Raw genomic sequence first — 17,088 nt, 5'->3', positions numbered from 1 at the left:
CCTCAAAAAGCCAGGTTGGTAAGAGGCTTCGCTGTTGTGAAATGAGCCGTCGCCTGCGCTCTTTTCTCCTGCCTTGGGCAGGCGCAGTGAGCGCTGCCCGTCCTCTGTGCTCATATGCAGTCTAGGTGACTGCGCCTGTGCGGCCGCCCTGCCTGTGAATCCCAGCCCCGCAGTGAGAATAAATCAGAAGACACTGCGGGGCGGGGATTCACAAGCAGGGCGGCCGCACAGGCGCAGTCAGCTAAACTGCAAATGAGGACGGGCAGCACTCACTGCGCCTGCCCAAGGCAGGAGAAGAGCGCAGGTGCCGGCTCATTTCAAAACAGCGCTGAGGAGGCGGCGCCAAGAAGACTTGAGTGACGGCTGTGTGGCGTCTGCAGCAGGGGGGGAAAGACCTGCCTACAGGACTGAAGAAAGGTATTTGGGACAAATTACAAAACGGATTATTTCTGCAGTTACAGCACCAATAACTAAAAGAGCCACCTTGTCAGAATGCAGCATTACTGCTGCACAAGGTGGCTCTTTTAGTTTCAAATGCCTGGGGGGGGGGGGGGGGGTGACAGGTTCCCTTTAAACTGAGGTACTTGGTGCCTGTCGGTGGGTTTATACTGTGGAAGAGGAGCCATTTTCCTTTTTTTTGCCTAGTGTCAGCCTCCTAGTGACAGCAGCATTCACCCATGGTTACCTGTGTCCCCCAATGAAGCGATAAATAAATAACATTTTACAAATGGTGCTGATGTAAAGCAGACATGAGGGAAATGTTATTTATTAATGTTTGTGTGGTATGACTATCTGGATTAGGAATAATCAAAGTTTGAACATTGCTAACTTTTAAATTTCTGATTTTGTAAATAAATGCAAACCGTATCAACCTAAATTTACCATTACCCTAAAATACAATGTGTCATGAAAAACAATCAGTGGGATATGTTGAAGCATTCCAGAGTTATTACCACAAAGGGACACTGGTAAGATTTTAAAAATTTTGCCCCCGTCACTAAGGGGTTAAGGGCATAAGAATACTCAAAAACACAATGTATCCAGGAATCAAAATCAAATGTGCATACATATAATCCCTTAAAACAAAATTTTATTTCTAATAAATATAAAACCCTGACCCATAAAAAACTAATTTAGATATCACAGGTATGGACAATAGGTCACTAACATATGTACCTATTCTGGTCCTATATACACCTACTGCTCACGCCTGCCTTGCTGTGGGGGTTTAGGGTCAGGGTTTTATATTTATTAGAAATAAAATTTTGTTTTAAGGGTTAAGGGTATAAGAGTTTGAAAATTGCTAAATTATCGCCAAGTTTGATAGTTTCAGAAATAAAAGCAAGTTATATCGAACAAATTTTTACCACTTTATTGAGGTGCGTTATGTCACAAAAAAAAATTTCAATCAGTAGGATCCATTGAAGTGTTCGATTTATTAGTGGTCAGAATGTTAACCCCAAGACCGAAATCAAATAAACACTAGTGATGAGCGAGTATACTCTTTGCTTAGGTTTTCCCGAGCACGCTCGGGTGACCACTGAGTATTTAGGACTTCTCGGAGTACATGTGGGGGTTCCCTAGCAACCAGGCAACCCCCCACATGTAATCAAGCTAGCTAGTAGCTGTAAATCATTCAGCTGCCGCAATGAAAAACTAAATCTCCGAGCACTAACAAATACTCAAGTCACCCGAGTGTGCTCGGGAAAACCGGAGCAACATGTACACTCGCTCATCACTAATAAACACTTATTTACGTAATGTCAACTAAGGAATGTCCTAATCAATGGCATTACTAGGTTGGTCCCATAGCAAACTTTTAATGGGCAACTCTGCGTTAACTTACAAGTTTGTTCTGGGTAAAATAGACTTCTGCAGAAGAAAAAAAAAAATACATCAGGGTCGCAAAGCGTGCCATTACATCTGTATTCCGCTCACATCACAATTGTCCCAAATGCTACTGCCAAGAATGAAAATGAAAGCTTTTTTTATTAAAATATAATTTATTAAATACCTACATTCATGTAAATAAGATATATGTAGCAGATGTTGGCAACTGATTAAACACATCACAGAAAATAGATGCTCTACAGAACAAAGTTTACAGGTCCCCCCAGATAAGATAGAGGATAACTTACTGATTGCTGGGATCCATTTTCTGGGACAGGCTCACTGGGGGTAATTTTTGGAAATTTACAAATAACAATTTGTAACTAATTTATTAAAGCCTAGATCATTGGCCGCAGTGACTTAGACTAACTTAACAATAAATAAACTAAAGTCTCCTCTGCAGCCATATCAATTTACTAAGATGGAAAATGTATAGCATGTAAATACTGCCAATCTCAGGCTGGTTAGTTACAATAAAGTTAGACATGATACAATACAAATTAGGCAATATTTCATCTTCTAAAGCAGCATATCCCATCCTATGGCTCTCCATTATCGGAGTTGTAGTTTTACAACAGCTATAGAGTAAGTTATCTAGGAGTAGTCACATTTTTGTAAGTGACTTAAAAAAAAAAAAAAATACTAAGCATTCACAAAAAAAAAAATTATCTTAAATTCCTCCAGTAATGTCCCTTTATCCTTTTGATCTTTTTTTCTCAGTCAATTAAAACTGGGAACTATACAAACAAATTTTATTTTATTTTATTTTGATTCTTCCCAATAAACCAGTTATGTGCTCCTTTCCTCCACTTGGTGCTGACAATTGACTGTAATATCTGTCTGCAGCAGGAGCCTCCCCCTCCACTATTATTAGTAGGATAAATTAAGCCCCACCTATTTGATAAAATCACACCCCCTCAGCCATACCTCCCATAATAATAAAAAACCACACTGCATAATAAAGCAAGTGCTGAGTCACGTACACCTTCCTGAATGCTACATTACCAGAGACTTTTCCCCTATTATGATTTCACAATGAATTGTTACATTATGTATCTCACTGATCATTTCTACTGTGCGTATTGCCTTAATATGTAACAATAAGATCTATACAAAGGCATAGCTAGCGAGAATTCATACCAAGAATATCTTCCTATTCACAAATATTTGTGCGTGATTGCATTAGAGGTCTGCGTAAAATTTGTATTAAATCAAACAATATAAATTTACAAAAACTGTAGAATAGACAAAACCTTTCAATTACAGCCCTCTACCTGTACAAAGACTGCATCATCCTCTGTCAACCTTGACCCTGATCATAGAAAATTAATCAATGCATGGCACCTTTGGACTGGAGGTGACCAGGCTAATGTATTATTGAGCGGAGCAGCTAAACATTAATTATATCTTCCAACATTCTATAAACTAATGATTACAGCCACCCCAATTTATTAACCTGGGTACCTCCAAACAGCCATGGATCACTAAAATGATGTCTAAAATGTTTCTTTATCCAAAACGTAACATTTTATTTTGGCTTCAGTGAAACCTTATAACAGTCACAGAAAGGAAGCAGTGCTCAATCACATTAATGTTAGACATGTTGTACCCTTAAGTTTATTTCAAGCAAAAATAGGTCAGAAATCTGAATTGATATTTTTGCCATCATGAGAAAATTACATTTGGCTATCAAATGTAGACTAGACCCAAAGTCTATATATTGTCCTGCATAGAGTTCAGTTTAAAATCCAAATGTGATTTTATAAACCCAAGAGTAGCTGGTTTGTCCTTGTTGGCCTTACTCCGTGCCAAAGAGCAATTCTGTTCTTTAGCTTCGGATTCAGGAACAACAAGGACTTTATGAAGATCAGGTGACACAGAGTTCTGTAGCCCAAAGTGGAGGCTTGCTATTGTAGGGGACCTTTGACACTGTGGTGGGCCTACAGACCGCAGAGGCAGCGCCTTCTAGTGGCTCTTCTTGCAGTGAAGCTTCTGAAACATTATAAAATGACTTGTCCTCTTCATATGGGTTTTCCAACATCTTCAACACTCTCCTAACCTGGTGAACAGTTAAAGAAAAAAATTTAGATGCCACGTTAACAGCTGTGCAAATGCCCAATAAATGCATGTATGTGAAAAGTCTAAAGACATATGGAAACTACATTGCTCTGTACCCACTGTTCTATATGGTTAGAACCTATGTAATTTCCCAAGCATTTTTCCGTTTTCTTGTGCTTCTGTTTTTTCCTCCCCTTCTTCCAATAGCCATAACTTTTTTTTTCCCCTCCCAACATAGCTATATGAGGGCTTGTCTTTTTTGCAGGGTGAGTTGTAGCTTTGATTGACATTAATTTTACCATACAAAATAGTGGAAAAATTAAAGAAAAATCTGTGCTGTAAAATGGCAAAAAAAGCGATTCTGCCACCGTCTGTTTTTAGGTTTTTTTTTTTTTTAAATGGTGTAAAAGAGGGATTTTTGGTACGCACCGTAAAATCTTTCTTGGAGTCTTCATTGAGGGGGGGGGGGGTTTGGGTGGACACAGGTAACCATGGGTGTATGCTGCTGTCACTAGGAGGCTGACACTAGCCAAGAAAAGGAAAATAGCTCCTCCTCAGTAGTATACACCCACCGACAGGCACCAAGTACCTCAGTTAGCGTTAAAGCAGTAGGAGAAGCAACCAAAAGTCAACATATGTACCAACCCAACAATAAAGGCCCAAAAGCGGTACAGTTAGGGAGGGTGCTGTGTCTCCCCCAATGAAGGCTACAAGATTTTATGGTGAATATCAAGAATCAATCTTTATCGCTTCATTGGGGGACACAGGTAACCATGGGACATCCCAAAGCGGTCCCAGTGGTGGGAACAAAAAGAATGCAAAGAAAAGGACTTGGGTCGGCCAGTGTGTAACCGCCGCCTGCAGCACCTTCCTTCCCAGGCCTGCATCAGACAAGGCATGGGTATGAACCCTATAAAACCTCGCAAAAGTGTGCAAGGATGACCAGGTCACGGTCTTACAAATCTGCAAAGCAGAGGCCTGGTGACAAATGGCCCAGGAAGCCCCCACGGCCCAGAGTGGAGTGAGCCTTCACCCCCACCGGAGGAGGCTGGTTTCTCCTGAAACGAATCCAACGGGCAATAGTGGACTAAGAAGCTGGGAGCCCCTTACGACAACCTTCAGAAATGACGAAAAAGGCATCAGATTGACGAAAGGAAGCAGTCCTTGAGAGATAGATTCGGATAGCTCTGACCAGATCCAGCTTGTGGAGGGACTTCTCCAAGGGGTGGACCAGAGAGTGACATAGAGATGGTAGGACAATATCTTCATTGATATGAAATGAAGAGACCACCTTAAGTAGTAAGGAAGGAACAGGCCTGAGAACTACTTTGTCCTGATGTAGAATCAGGAACAGGGAACGGAAGGACAATGTCGCTAACTCAGAAACTCTCCTGATGGATGTAATGGTGACTAAGAGGGCAACTTTCAATGACAATGACCCCAAACCGAGACTGGCGTCGGTGGTGATGACCTGCCACCAAATAGGAAGAAAGGACTTCCCTCGTAGAACTGAAGCTGATAGCGTCCACCAGGTCAGGGACTGCCTCGCCTTGAGAGGCAGAAGCACGGGCTGATCCAGGGAGACGGTCCTCTTGTCCCAAGCCGACAAAAGGGCCAGCTGAAGAGGATAGGTATGGAACTGGGCAAATGGAATGGCTTCCGTGGCGGCAATCATCTTCCCTAGAACTCTCAAGCAGGAGCCTAGTGGGAGAGGAGCTGGTCGCTTTAGTGTGCGGATCCCCTAGCAGAGGGATGAAAACATCTCCTTTGGAAGGAAGATACAGGCTTGGGTCATGTCGAACCTCATACCCAGGAACACCAGGTGCTGAGCTGGGGTCAAGGAGGACTTCTCTCTATTGATCATCCATGCCGAACCGGACCAGAGTGTCCAGAGTGATCCGAAGACTCTGGTCGCAGTCTCGGCGGAACGGCCCCTTGATCAGAAGATTGTCTAAGTAAGGAATTATGAGAATCCCGTTGGAGCGAAGGATGGCCTTGACAGCTGCCATGACCTTCGTGAACACTCTGAGGGCAGAGGCCTGGCCGAAAGGAAGGGCCGTGAACTGATAATGATCCTCCTGGATCGCAAACCGTAGGAATATCTGATGCTGAACACAAAAAGGAATGTGAAGATAAGCATCCTGAATGTCTACAGAACAAAGAAATTCTCCTGAATCCATTGAGGTAATTACTGAACGTAAAGACTCCATCCTGAAACGGCGGGTCCGAACATGACAGTTCAGTCGCTTGAGGTCCAAAATCAGATGGAGCGATCAGTCTTTTTTCGGGGCTACGAAAAGATTGGAGTACAACCCTGAAAACCGTAGGTTTCGGGGAATGGGTACAATTACTCCTGAGCGTAGCAGGAAAGAGGACCTGAAGAATCCCTGGAGGTGGCAAGGGGAGGGGTGTGCCCACAAATACAGAGCCCGGCCATGAGAAAAATGGCAGCGGCTGGGCCGGCTGTTTCCTACAACTGACACCGCCCTGTCTCTTCGCGATTAGGGGGACAGTGCTCTTGGGGATGACGCCTGCTGCTGCTGAGGGAAAGGATGGAGACATACCTGTGTGGAGAGTCCCGGTTCCTCTGCAGGGATGAGGATAACATAAAAAGCCCTCAGGGCGGGTGAAGGTCACAGGAATCAGATATCCTCCTTCCCGCACCACCTCCAGACGTTGCAGAAGACTGCGTCAACCCCTTACAAGAAGGGGGAATGCTACCGCTGGTGACCACAGTCCTCCCAGCTCTCTCCAAGGAGAGGGGTGGGGTGGGGAAAAGGCAAGGACTGGCCACCTGGAATCACCTTGAAACACCCGTAAGGGTGACGGGATAAAGTCCTCCCTGCGGGTCCGAGAGTGGGCAATGTGGGTGACACCACACTGCTCTCTCGGTCACATATGTACGGGAAGACGGTGAGAAATTACACCCCATTACCTTAAGAAAAAGGAACCTAAAAAAACAAAAGGAAAAAGATTAATAAAACGCAAACAGATCCGCATTTTCCTTTGCAGGTTCCCTGAGAGCAGATCCAGGTCTGCCTCCTACAGACACTAAGCTTAAACTGAGGTACTTGTTGCCTGTCGGTGGGTGTATACTGCTGAGGAGGAGCCATTCTCCTTTTTTGCCTAGTGTCAGCCTCCTAGCAACAGCAGTATACACCCATGGTTACCTGTGTCCCTCGATGAAGCGATAAAGAAAATTGAAAAATTTATGTCATGATATTCTGAGACCCATATGTTACCCATGTCACATGCCCCTGGAAGAAGCTCAGGGTGAAACGCGCGTTGGGGTGAGGGGGAATACCCAGACCTTTCCACCACTATCTCCACCGCGGTTCAGATACTTAAGGTTTTTTTTTTTGTTTTTGTTTTTTTTATGGTGCATGTCACTTTGCATTTATGCTGCTGATTTGGCTGAGCACTGGCTCCAGATGAACTTTTTGGTTCAGACTTGATAAAGGGATGCTACAGGCACTCATTCACTTAAAATACCTTTTAAAGGGAACCTGTCACCCCCAAAATCGAAGATGAGCTAAGCCCACCAGCATCAAGGGTGATTCTGGTGGGCTTAGCATTCTGTAATGCTGTAGATAAGCCATGGAGGAACCTGAAAGATGAGAAAAAGGTTAGATTATACTGATCTGATCTGATCTGATGGGCGTCACACGGTCATCTTCGATTTTGGGGGTGACAGGTTCCCTTTAAACCTTTCCTTGTGGCTGCTATTGTTTACTCCATTCTAGATACTATACTGCCCTACTAAACTGTCCTCATCTTGGTATGAACTATTTTCTGGTCTATGTAGCCAGTCATATTTTTTGCATTAACTATTTATTATAATCCTTTTGGGATTATTACTCATATAGGGCACTTTATGTGGATTATTCTTATTATTAGAGTGGTTGGATGGTACTGGGGTTCCCCCTACAGGGTATTTTGTGCACAACCGTTTTTGTCTTATCATTCTTGGAATGTTATGTATACTTAATATATTTAGTTTTATTCATGGAACTCTTTGTTTGGCCACCTTTTACATTGGTTTGGCGGTGTTGTGTAAGTGTTTGAAGTGCCATTAGTGTGGAATTTTTATGGACTAATGCAAGGGCTTTTTATTCGAGCACTTGGCAAGACTTTTTTTTATTAATACTTTTTGAGTAGATACAACATTTTGAAGCTTTTTATTGCAATGCAGGTGCAATGATCAAAACACAGTGTTAGGGTAAGTTCACACAGGGCGTCTTTTATGCTAATTTTCAGCTGCTTTTTACAGTACCAGCAAAGCCTATGAAATTTTAGAAATTACACAAAAACACAATGTGTGTGCATGAGATCACTATTTTGTGCTTTGCAGCGTTTTTTTTTTTTTCACATAGAGCATGTCACTTCTTAAAGCGTTTTTCAGCGTATTTGCTGCAGAAAAGTCAAGGACAGCCGGATGTGACGTCACATTCTGCTCTGCTACATCTAGATGGCAGGGTGCATGATGCGTCCATACAGCCTGTCATCCAGCAGAGCGGACCCGATCCCCATTCACTTGAATGGGGGGTCCGACATTACAGTGTTTGACACTCTGTCATATGCATGACAGCGCGGCAAACAACGCTTCTGATCGGGGGGGAAATCTGCTCAGCTGTGATCGGAGGTGTAAACTCACCTCTGATCACTGGTGTCAGCTGATGGGACTACTGCTCCCATCATCTGACACCTACAGCCGCTAATTACAGTGAGAGCAGGAGTGGTGAATGGGAGTTTTCATCTGCCGCTCCTGCGCTACAAATAATTTAAAAAAAAAAAAGGCATGGGTTCCCCCAATTTTGATAACCAGCCAGACAAAACTCACAGCTGTCAGCTTCAGCAAGGCTAGTTATCAAGAATAGAGGGGTCCTCACGCTTTTTTTTTTTTTTTTTAAACGGTGTGGGGTCTCCCCCATTTTAGACAACCAGCCTTGCTAAAGCTTACAGTTGGGGACTAGTATTCTTAGGCCGGTAATGGGCCATTGATAAAGGGCCCCCCAGCCTAAAAATAGCAGCCCGCAGCTGCCCAGAAAAGGCACATCTATTAACTATTAGATGCGCCAATTCTGGTGCTTTGCCCAGCTCTTCCCACTTGCTCTGTAGCGGTGGCAAGTGGGGTAATGAGGGGTTAATTGCTATTGTAAGGTGACATTAAGCCGGCTTAAGAGGGCTGTGGAGTCGGTAAGCCACAGTTGCGACTCAGACTCCTGGATTTTATCAGGTTCCGACTCATTCATAAATGGCCAATTCATAACAATAAATTTACTGTTGTAAAATAACATCGTGCTTATTCAGTTTCTCACCATCATATAAGTAATCAGACCACTTAGAGCAAAAACTATATTTATTAGAATACAATTAGAATATAGCAAATAACTTTTATAAACTTTTCTAAACTCTTGTAAGTAAATATGCAATAAACGCTGTTGTGCAGTTAATAAGAAGAAATCTATAAATTTGTCCTCAGAAAAAGTATTGCTTCTGTCAGATCCTCCTTCATGGATGCCCTCAAATCTGATCTAATTATTTTGAGAGCAGAGAACAACCTCTCTACACTAACTTGGGTTGGTGGCAAAGCAGTAACCACTCGGGCAACATCTCTGACAATGTCAGGAAACCGAGGAATCGCTTGTTGCAGTGTTATTTTTGATGAACGGTCAAATTTCTCATTTTCTTTTAGTGCACATGAAAAATTCTGCTGAAATGTACTGGCTGTGTTCTTTGATGGGGATGACACTTTTTCTATGCGGTAGCGCTTTGTACGGTCCTTGTGATCCAAATATTTTTCTAAATTAAATTCTTCATCAGTTGATGAGGGTGAAGATGTGGCAGGACGACCAAATTCTTCTTGTTCCTCCTGACTGTTCTGCAACCCTTTCATCCTTACTGCTATTTCAAACAGAGCTTCTTTTCCTTTAGTTAGCTGTTGATCATCTAGAAGAATCCGATGCATTGGGCCTACATAAACAGCTGCCAAAAGAATGTTATTTTGTGATAGTAGCTCCTCTCTCCGTTTCATTGATGTAGCAATGCCACTTGCAATTAACCCTCCTCTTTGGGACAGGCGAAACATCAGGTTCTTCCACTCCTTTAAGAAAATACCTGGAGTTAAGTCCTCTGCTTGTAATTTTTAGTCACTGTAAATGGGTGCTCTAGCTATTTTTCCAGCTCAGTCACCTGATTCCACTGACTTTCATTTAGCGTCAGTTGAGGGTTAGCCATGTCTACAAGAAAGGTTTTCAGTTCAACCAAGCGCTGAATCATTAAGTAAGTACTGCCCCATCGTGTGGCTTGATCAATAATTGCCCCTTTTCCAGCACGTCTCTTCAAAATTGAGTCAACTTTAGGGGTTCTGGCAACAGTAGCCAATTTTCTCACCTTGCCAATCAGTGCAGCAGCATGTCCTTCTTGCAGACTGTCTCTTATATCCAGCTGTAGTGTATGCACAATACGGCGCATGTGATGAATGAAAGAACGTATTGACACAGTTTCAACAAGATCATCTAAACTATCATGTTGCTGTTCATATGAAGCATCTTCAGTTTGCTCCTCAGTTACAATACTGTGTTCCTCTATTTCAAACATTTCTGTGTCTGTGGACACAGAATGTTCTTCTAGCTGCTGGTCACCATCATTACTCTGATTCATTAGCTTAATAGTACTTATCATATTTGAAGCATTGTCAGTTACGACAGAAAGAACTTGTTCTTTTTTAAGTTCATAGTCTTGCAGAACCTTTTCCACCAAGACCTGGAGAAACTCACTGGTGTGATGAGCTTTGGTGTCTTTTACTGCCAATGTCTTGGTAACTATTTCATTTTTGTCACAAACAAATCGGACATTGATGGCAAAATAGTTCACTCTGTGACGTGTGCAGGCATCCATTTTAAGAAACAGAAAGCGTCCCTTGAGAGTTTTTTTTTTTAAGTTCTTCCTTTTGTTTAAAAGCTTCTTCGATTACTAATTTTCTAATACTCTCTCTCTCTCCAGAGAAACACCAAGCTTACGGGCCATTTCCCCATTCAGACACATAAAAGCTGGTCGTGAAAATAATGAAATAGGCACACTATCCTTTACAACAAGCTCTATGATGTTTTTTAAATGAATCTACTGTCATTGTCACAGTAACTTTGTCACTGACAAAATATCTTGCAACTGATGGCTGTAAAGTTCTCTGCTCCTTTGTTTGGCTGGAAGAGCTGGGCACTGGTTCATTGGTTTGGATACAGTCTTTCTCATCCACTGCTTTCAGTACTTCTGGATGAAAGCGCTGTAAATGTCTCTTTAGATTAGAAGCTCTGGTAGGAGCATTTTTATCTTTGCCTGAATATGCACTGATCTTGACTTCACAGCATTTGTTTTCGTCTGGATCATTTGTCATACACTGACAGACATAATGTTTTCTATCTTGAGTGATGGTGAAATGTTCAAATACAGCTGATTTAATGTGACGCTTCTTTGACATTCTCAGGTTTTTAATTCTGAATTCACAATCCAAATGACAATTGTTTTTCCTAAAAACAATTGTACAAAATTATTGCCAGGTCGTACAACTGATATAGTGGTCAGTAATACTGTTATTCCTCATGTACTCACAGTTAACTGATGCAAAGTTTGTTGAAAGGATAATACTTCTTACAGTCTTCCTCTTCTGAGTAGCAGCTGTGAGATGCTTGGAAGACGCACACCTAATAAACATCTAGTCTAGAGGAGGAGCTTTACTACTAAGAATTTGCAACACATTTTCACTTTCATACATCGTAAGTAGGGGGGTTGGTGCACCATGAGGTTAACCAAGTATAAGATTAGATAAGGGCAGTGGAGAACAGTGACACACAAGAAGTAAGAAATGTCTCTATCTCCAGCAGAACTGCTTATCACTGTTGTTCATAGTTTGATAGAACATATATATTTGAGTAACATTTATAAAATTCATATGAAAGTTCAATTATGAAATATTGATACATTTTTTTTAAAGCTGGAGTCGGTACATTTCTACTGACTCCAACCAAAACTAACTCCGACTCCACGACTCTGACTCCACAGCCCTGCGGCTTAGTAACAGAGAGGCGTCACTAAGACACCTATCCATTACTAATCCTATAGTAAATAAAGGGTTAATTAAACATGCAGAAAAAAGTCTGTTAATGAAAACACCTCACAGTTTTGCAATCTTTTTATTGTTCTGCCATTCCAAAGCGAAGCCATCGATCTTCTGTAATAAAAATAAAATAAAAAAGCAAAAGTATACTCCCTGATCCGTCGCAGTCCCATATAACGAGTGTCCCACGCAGTATCTGGGGGAGATAAAGCTTAACACCGGGAGAGCTGCTAATGTGACCGCTCCTGGCTGTCAGTACTGGGGAATGAATGAGACGCAGCGGGCTCAGTAACTAGCGGTGACGTCACCGAGCCTGCACTCCTCACAGCCTGACCTGAGGTAACCTCTGCACCGTGGGAAAATGTCAGGGAAGAGGATACTGCAGGTAATCTATCTATCCATCTATGGAAGTTGTTTCTTTTTTTTTTCCTCTGTGTGCACTCAACTTTATTGGCATGCACTAAGAGAAAAAAAAAAACGCATGAAAAAAAAAATGCGGCAAAAAACGCACCTAAACCTGTGTTTTTGCCGCAGTTTCTTTCCTGCCAAGATGATCAGGTTTTGCTACAGATAAAAGCCGCAGCAAAAACGCCGTGTGTGAACTTACCCTTAATCATTTTTTTCTTCTTTACAGCTTTTTCTGCTTGAGTCAATTCATTTTATATTTTGATAGTTTGGAAGGACTGCTTATTTTTGTATTAATAAAGGTCTGATTCAAATTTTTTATATTGTTTCCTATGTTAGTTAAAAATGTAAGTGATCCTTTTAGTCACCTTAAGGGTACTGTCACACAGTCACACTTTGATCGCTACGACGGTACGATTCGTGACGTTCTAGCGATATCGTTACGATATCGCAGTGTCTGACACGCAGCAGCGATCAGGGATCCTGCTGAGAATCGTACGTCGTAGCAGATCGTATGGAACTTTCTTTCGTCGCTTGATCACCCGCTGACATCGCTGGATCGTTGTGTGTGACAGCGATCCAGCGATGTGTTCGCTTGTAACCAGGGTAAACATCGGGTAACTAAGCGCAGGGGCGCACTTAGTAACCCGATGTTTACCCTGGTTACCAGCGTAAAAGTAAAAAAAACCAAACAGTACATACTTACATTCCGGTGTCTGTCCTCCGGCGTCTCAGCTTCTCTGCACTGTGAGCGCCGGCCGGAAAGCGAGCACAGCGGTGACGTCTGACGTCACCGCTGTGCTTTCCGGCTCTGCTGCTTACACAGTGGAGAGAAGCAGAACGCCGGGGGACAGACACCGGAATGTGAGTATGTACGGTTTGTTTTTTTTAAGTTTACGCTGGTAACCAGGGTAAACATCGGGTTACTAAGCGCAGCCCTGCGCTTAGTAACCCGATGTTTACCTTGGTTACCCGGGGACTTCGGCATCGCTCCAGCGCTGTGATTGCACCGTGTGACCGCAGTCTACGACGCTGGAGCGATAATCATACGACGCTGCGACGTCACGGATCGTGCCGTCGTAGCGTCCAAAGTGTGACTGTGTGACAGTACCTTAAGGGACATGGACTATATAGATAAAATCACATGGGCTTCAAAAGGAAGATCAAGAGGAAAGCAGTGGGGGGGGGAGGGGCCTTCAACAGGCTTTCAGCTTCTATAACAACTCATGGGGCCCACATGACTCTTATGAGGAGCAAATGGGAAGTAGGAACTTATGGACTTGTTTAAATGCCAAGTGATTGTCAGCAGCATTTAAATTAACAGCAGCAATTTACTACTCCAGCACCCAACGTGACGTGCTATTAAGAAGGGACAAAAGTATGTAAAAGTTATAAATCTGCCTATCCTATGCTAACTCTATAATAGAAAATAAAAGTCTGACCTAATAATATCTTAGATGTAAAAAAAAAAGATCCCAGATACATGAACAATGATTTCCACACTGACAGCAGATGTTACCTCAGTGAAATCTCCCTTCTCCGCTGCATCTATGGCATTTTGCGCAATGTAATTTCTCAGAATATGCGCTGGGTTGTTTGCATTCATCATCGCCTTCCTCTCTGCAAAATAAGTGTCACCAGCAGCATTTTCTTGATCCTTCTTCACGCGAACACTAAGAAAAACAAAATAAACTTTTCTTATACATTCTGCTCAACAACCACAGTGACATACAGAATGTCAAACTGTTTAAGGCCATGTTCACACTTTGCGGTTTTTACCGCGGATCCGCAGCGATTTTGATGCTGCGGGTCCGCAGCAGTTTCCATAGCGTTTACATTAACATGTAAACCCTATGGAAACCGCAAAAAGCGGTGCACATGCTGCGGTAAAAACCACGCAGAAACGCAGCGGTTTACAACCCGCAGCATGTCACTTCTTTGTGCAGAATCGCAGCGATTCTGCACCCATAGAAATGCATTGAACCGCTTACTTCCCGCATGGGGCTGTGCCCACTTTGCGGGAAGTAAGCGGATAATGCGCGGTTGCTACCCGGGGTGGAGGAGAGGAGACTCTCCTCCAGGCCCTGGGAAGCATAAATAGTGTAAAAAAAAGAATTAAAATAAAAAATGATGCTATACTCACCTCTCAGCGCTGCCCGCGGCCGTCCGGTCAGAGTTGCTGTGCCGAGCAGGACCTGCAGTGACGTCGCGGTCACATGACCGTGATGACGCCGCAGTCACATGACCGTGACGTCACAAAGGTCCTTCTCGGCACGGCAGCTTTGGAATCGGACCGCCGCGTGCAGCGCCGAGGAGATCCGGACATCGGAGGGTGAGTATAACCAATTTTTATTATTTTTATCATTACTATTGATGCTGCATGTTGCTGCATATACAGCATCAATAGTATAGGAGTAATCCCGCAGTGGAAACCGCGGAACAAACCGCAATAAATCTGCAGGGATAACCGCAGCGGTTTTGCCCTGCAGATTTATCAATTCCGCTGCGGGAGAACCCGCAGAGCACACCGCAAAGTGTGCACATGGCCTAATGCATTTGAAACCAATAGCCTGCCCTTAGAATAGCCCAAAAATGTTACGTTGGTGAGGTCTGTCTCATTATCCCTGCCTATAGGGGTCACTGCTCAATCAGTGGCATAATTTGTAGCTCACATCCAACAGGGCACCCAATTAGCACAGGTCTTTAACCCCTTCACCCCCAGAGCTTTTTTTGGTCTCGCGCTTTCGTTTCTCGCTCCCCTCCTTCCCAGAGCCATAACTTTTTTGTTTTTCCGTCAATATGGCCATGTGAGGGCTTATTTTTAGCGGGCGAGTTGTACTTTTGAACAACACCATTAGTTTTACCATGTCGTATACTAGAAAATGGGAAAAAAATTCCAAGTGCGGTGAAATTGCAAAAAACAAAGTGCAATCCCACACTGTCTTTTTTGCTAGGTTCACTAAATGCTAAAAACTGACCTGCCATTATGATTCTCCAGGTCATTACGAGTTCAGAGACACCAAACATGTCTAGGTTCTTTTTTATCTAAGTGGTGAAAACAAAATTTCAAAGTAAAAAATAAAAAAAATTGCAGTTTTCCAATACCCGTAGCGTCTCCATTTTTCGTGATCCCGGATCGGATGAGGGCTTATTTTTTGCGTGCCGAACTGACAATTTAAATGATACCATTTTGGTGCAGATATGTTCTTTTGATCGCCTGTTATGGCATTTTAATGCAATGTCGCGGCGACCAAAAAACTTAATTCTGGTGTTTTGACTTTCTCGCTACATCGTTTATTGATCAGGTTAGTCCTTTTTTAAATGGGGCGATTCTGAATACGGCGATACCAAATTTGTGTATGTTTGATTTGTTTTTGTTTCATTTTGAATGGGGCAAAAAGGGGGGGGGGGGTGATTTAAACTTTTATATTTTTTTTATATTTTTAAAAACATTCTTTAATTTTTGGCATGATTTAATAGTCTCCATGGGAGACTCAAAGCTGCCACAGTCCGATCAGCTCTGTTACATAGAGACGATGATCACATCGTCCCTATGTAGCTGAATTACTGACTTGCTATGAGCGCCGACCACTGGGTGGTGATCACAGCAATCCAGCACTGGCAACAATAGAAGTCTCCAGGTTGTCATGCCGATGAACTGATGACCCCCTGGGACGGGGGTCACCGGTGTGCATATTTCTGGCTTGATTGCCGGAAGTGCCATTTAAATGCCGCTGTCAGTTTGATAGCGACATTGAACTAGTTAATAGCTGCGGGTGGATCACAATTTCACCCGCCGCAAATGCGGGCACATGTCAGCTGGTCAAAACAGCTAACATATCCCGGAAAAGATGTGGGCTTACCACCGAAGCCCACATCAAAGTAGGGGATATCGACATCGGCGTACTATTACACCCGATGTTGGTAAGGGGTTAAATAACATTTGTGTTCTTATATAGGCCAAAATACAGTTCCCAAGTGAAACTGCAACCACTATAGTTATCCACCTGCAGATTATGAACACTGGCATTTTTCTTATGCTAGTCTTGGGGGAGTCAGCTGGAGAAAGATGCACTGAAATTATATAGCAGCACCCATCTACTAAGGTATTTGGTGCATCTTCAGGCTGCTGGTGCACCACAATCTGAAACCTCTGCCAGCTATGAGCTGGAGTAGATTTCTAAAGATGTGAAGCTACAGATACTTTTCTAAAACTGACCATAGATTCAGCAATCATTAACCCCTTTCTGACCTCGGACAGGATAGTACGTCCGAGGTCAGAACCCCCGCTTTGATGCGGGCTCGGCGGTGAGTCCGCATCAAAGCCGGGACATGTCAGCTGTTTTGAACAGCTGACATGTGCCCGCAATAGCGGCGGGTGAAATCACGATTCACCCGCCGCTATTAACTAGTTAAATGCCGCTGTCAAACGCTGACAGCTGCATTTAACCGGTGCTTCCGGCCATCGGGCCGGAAATGAGCGCATCGCCGACCCCATCACATGATCGGGGGTCAGCGATGCATCAGAATGGTAACCATAGAGGTCCTTGAGACCTCTATGGTTACTAATGCCAGCCTGCTGTGAGCGCCACCCTGTGGTCGGCGCTCATAGCAAGCCT

The 17,088-nt window shown here is 43.2% G+C and overlaps 1 protein-coding gene across 1 annotated transcript in view; it reads right to left on the bottom strand.

Moving 5' to 3' along the window:
- Window positions 1–1,983: 1,983 nt before the first annotated feature.
- SELENOO (selenoprotein O) overlaps window positions 1,984–17,088 on the bottom strand; it is a 33,039-nt gene continuing 17,934 nt past the window's right edge. The window contains exons 8-9 of the mRNA XM_077264903.1: window positions 13,989–14,142; window positions 1,984–3,949 (exon numbers count right to left, since the gene is read on the bottom strand). Of these exons, the coding sequence (XP_077121018.1) occupies window positions 3,749–3,949; window positions 13,989–14,142 (355 nt within the window). The 3' untranslated portion in view covers window positions 1,984–3,748. The remainder of the gene's footprint in view (window positions 3,950–13,988; window positions 14,143–17,088) is intronic.

This window comes from Ranitomeya variabilis, chromosome 5 (genome assembly GCF_051348905.1).
Source record: "Ranitomeya variabilis isolate aRanVar5 chromosome 5, aRanVar5.hap1, whole genome shotgun sequence".
Lineage (NCBI taxonomy): Eukaryota > Metazoa > Chordata > Amphibia > Anura > Dendrobatidae > Ranitomeya > Ranitomeya variabilis.
Note: the sequence above shows the minus strand (reverse complement) of the source record. Positions and strands in the feature narration are given on the sequence as shown.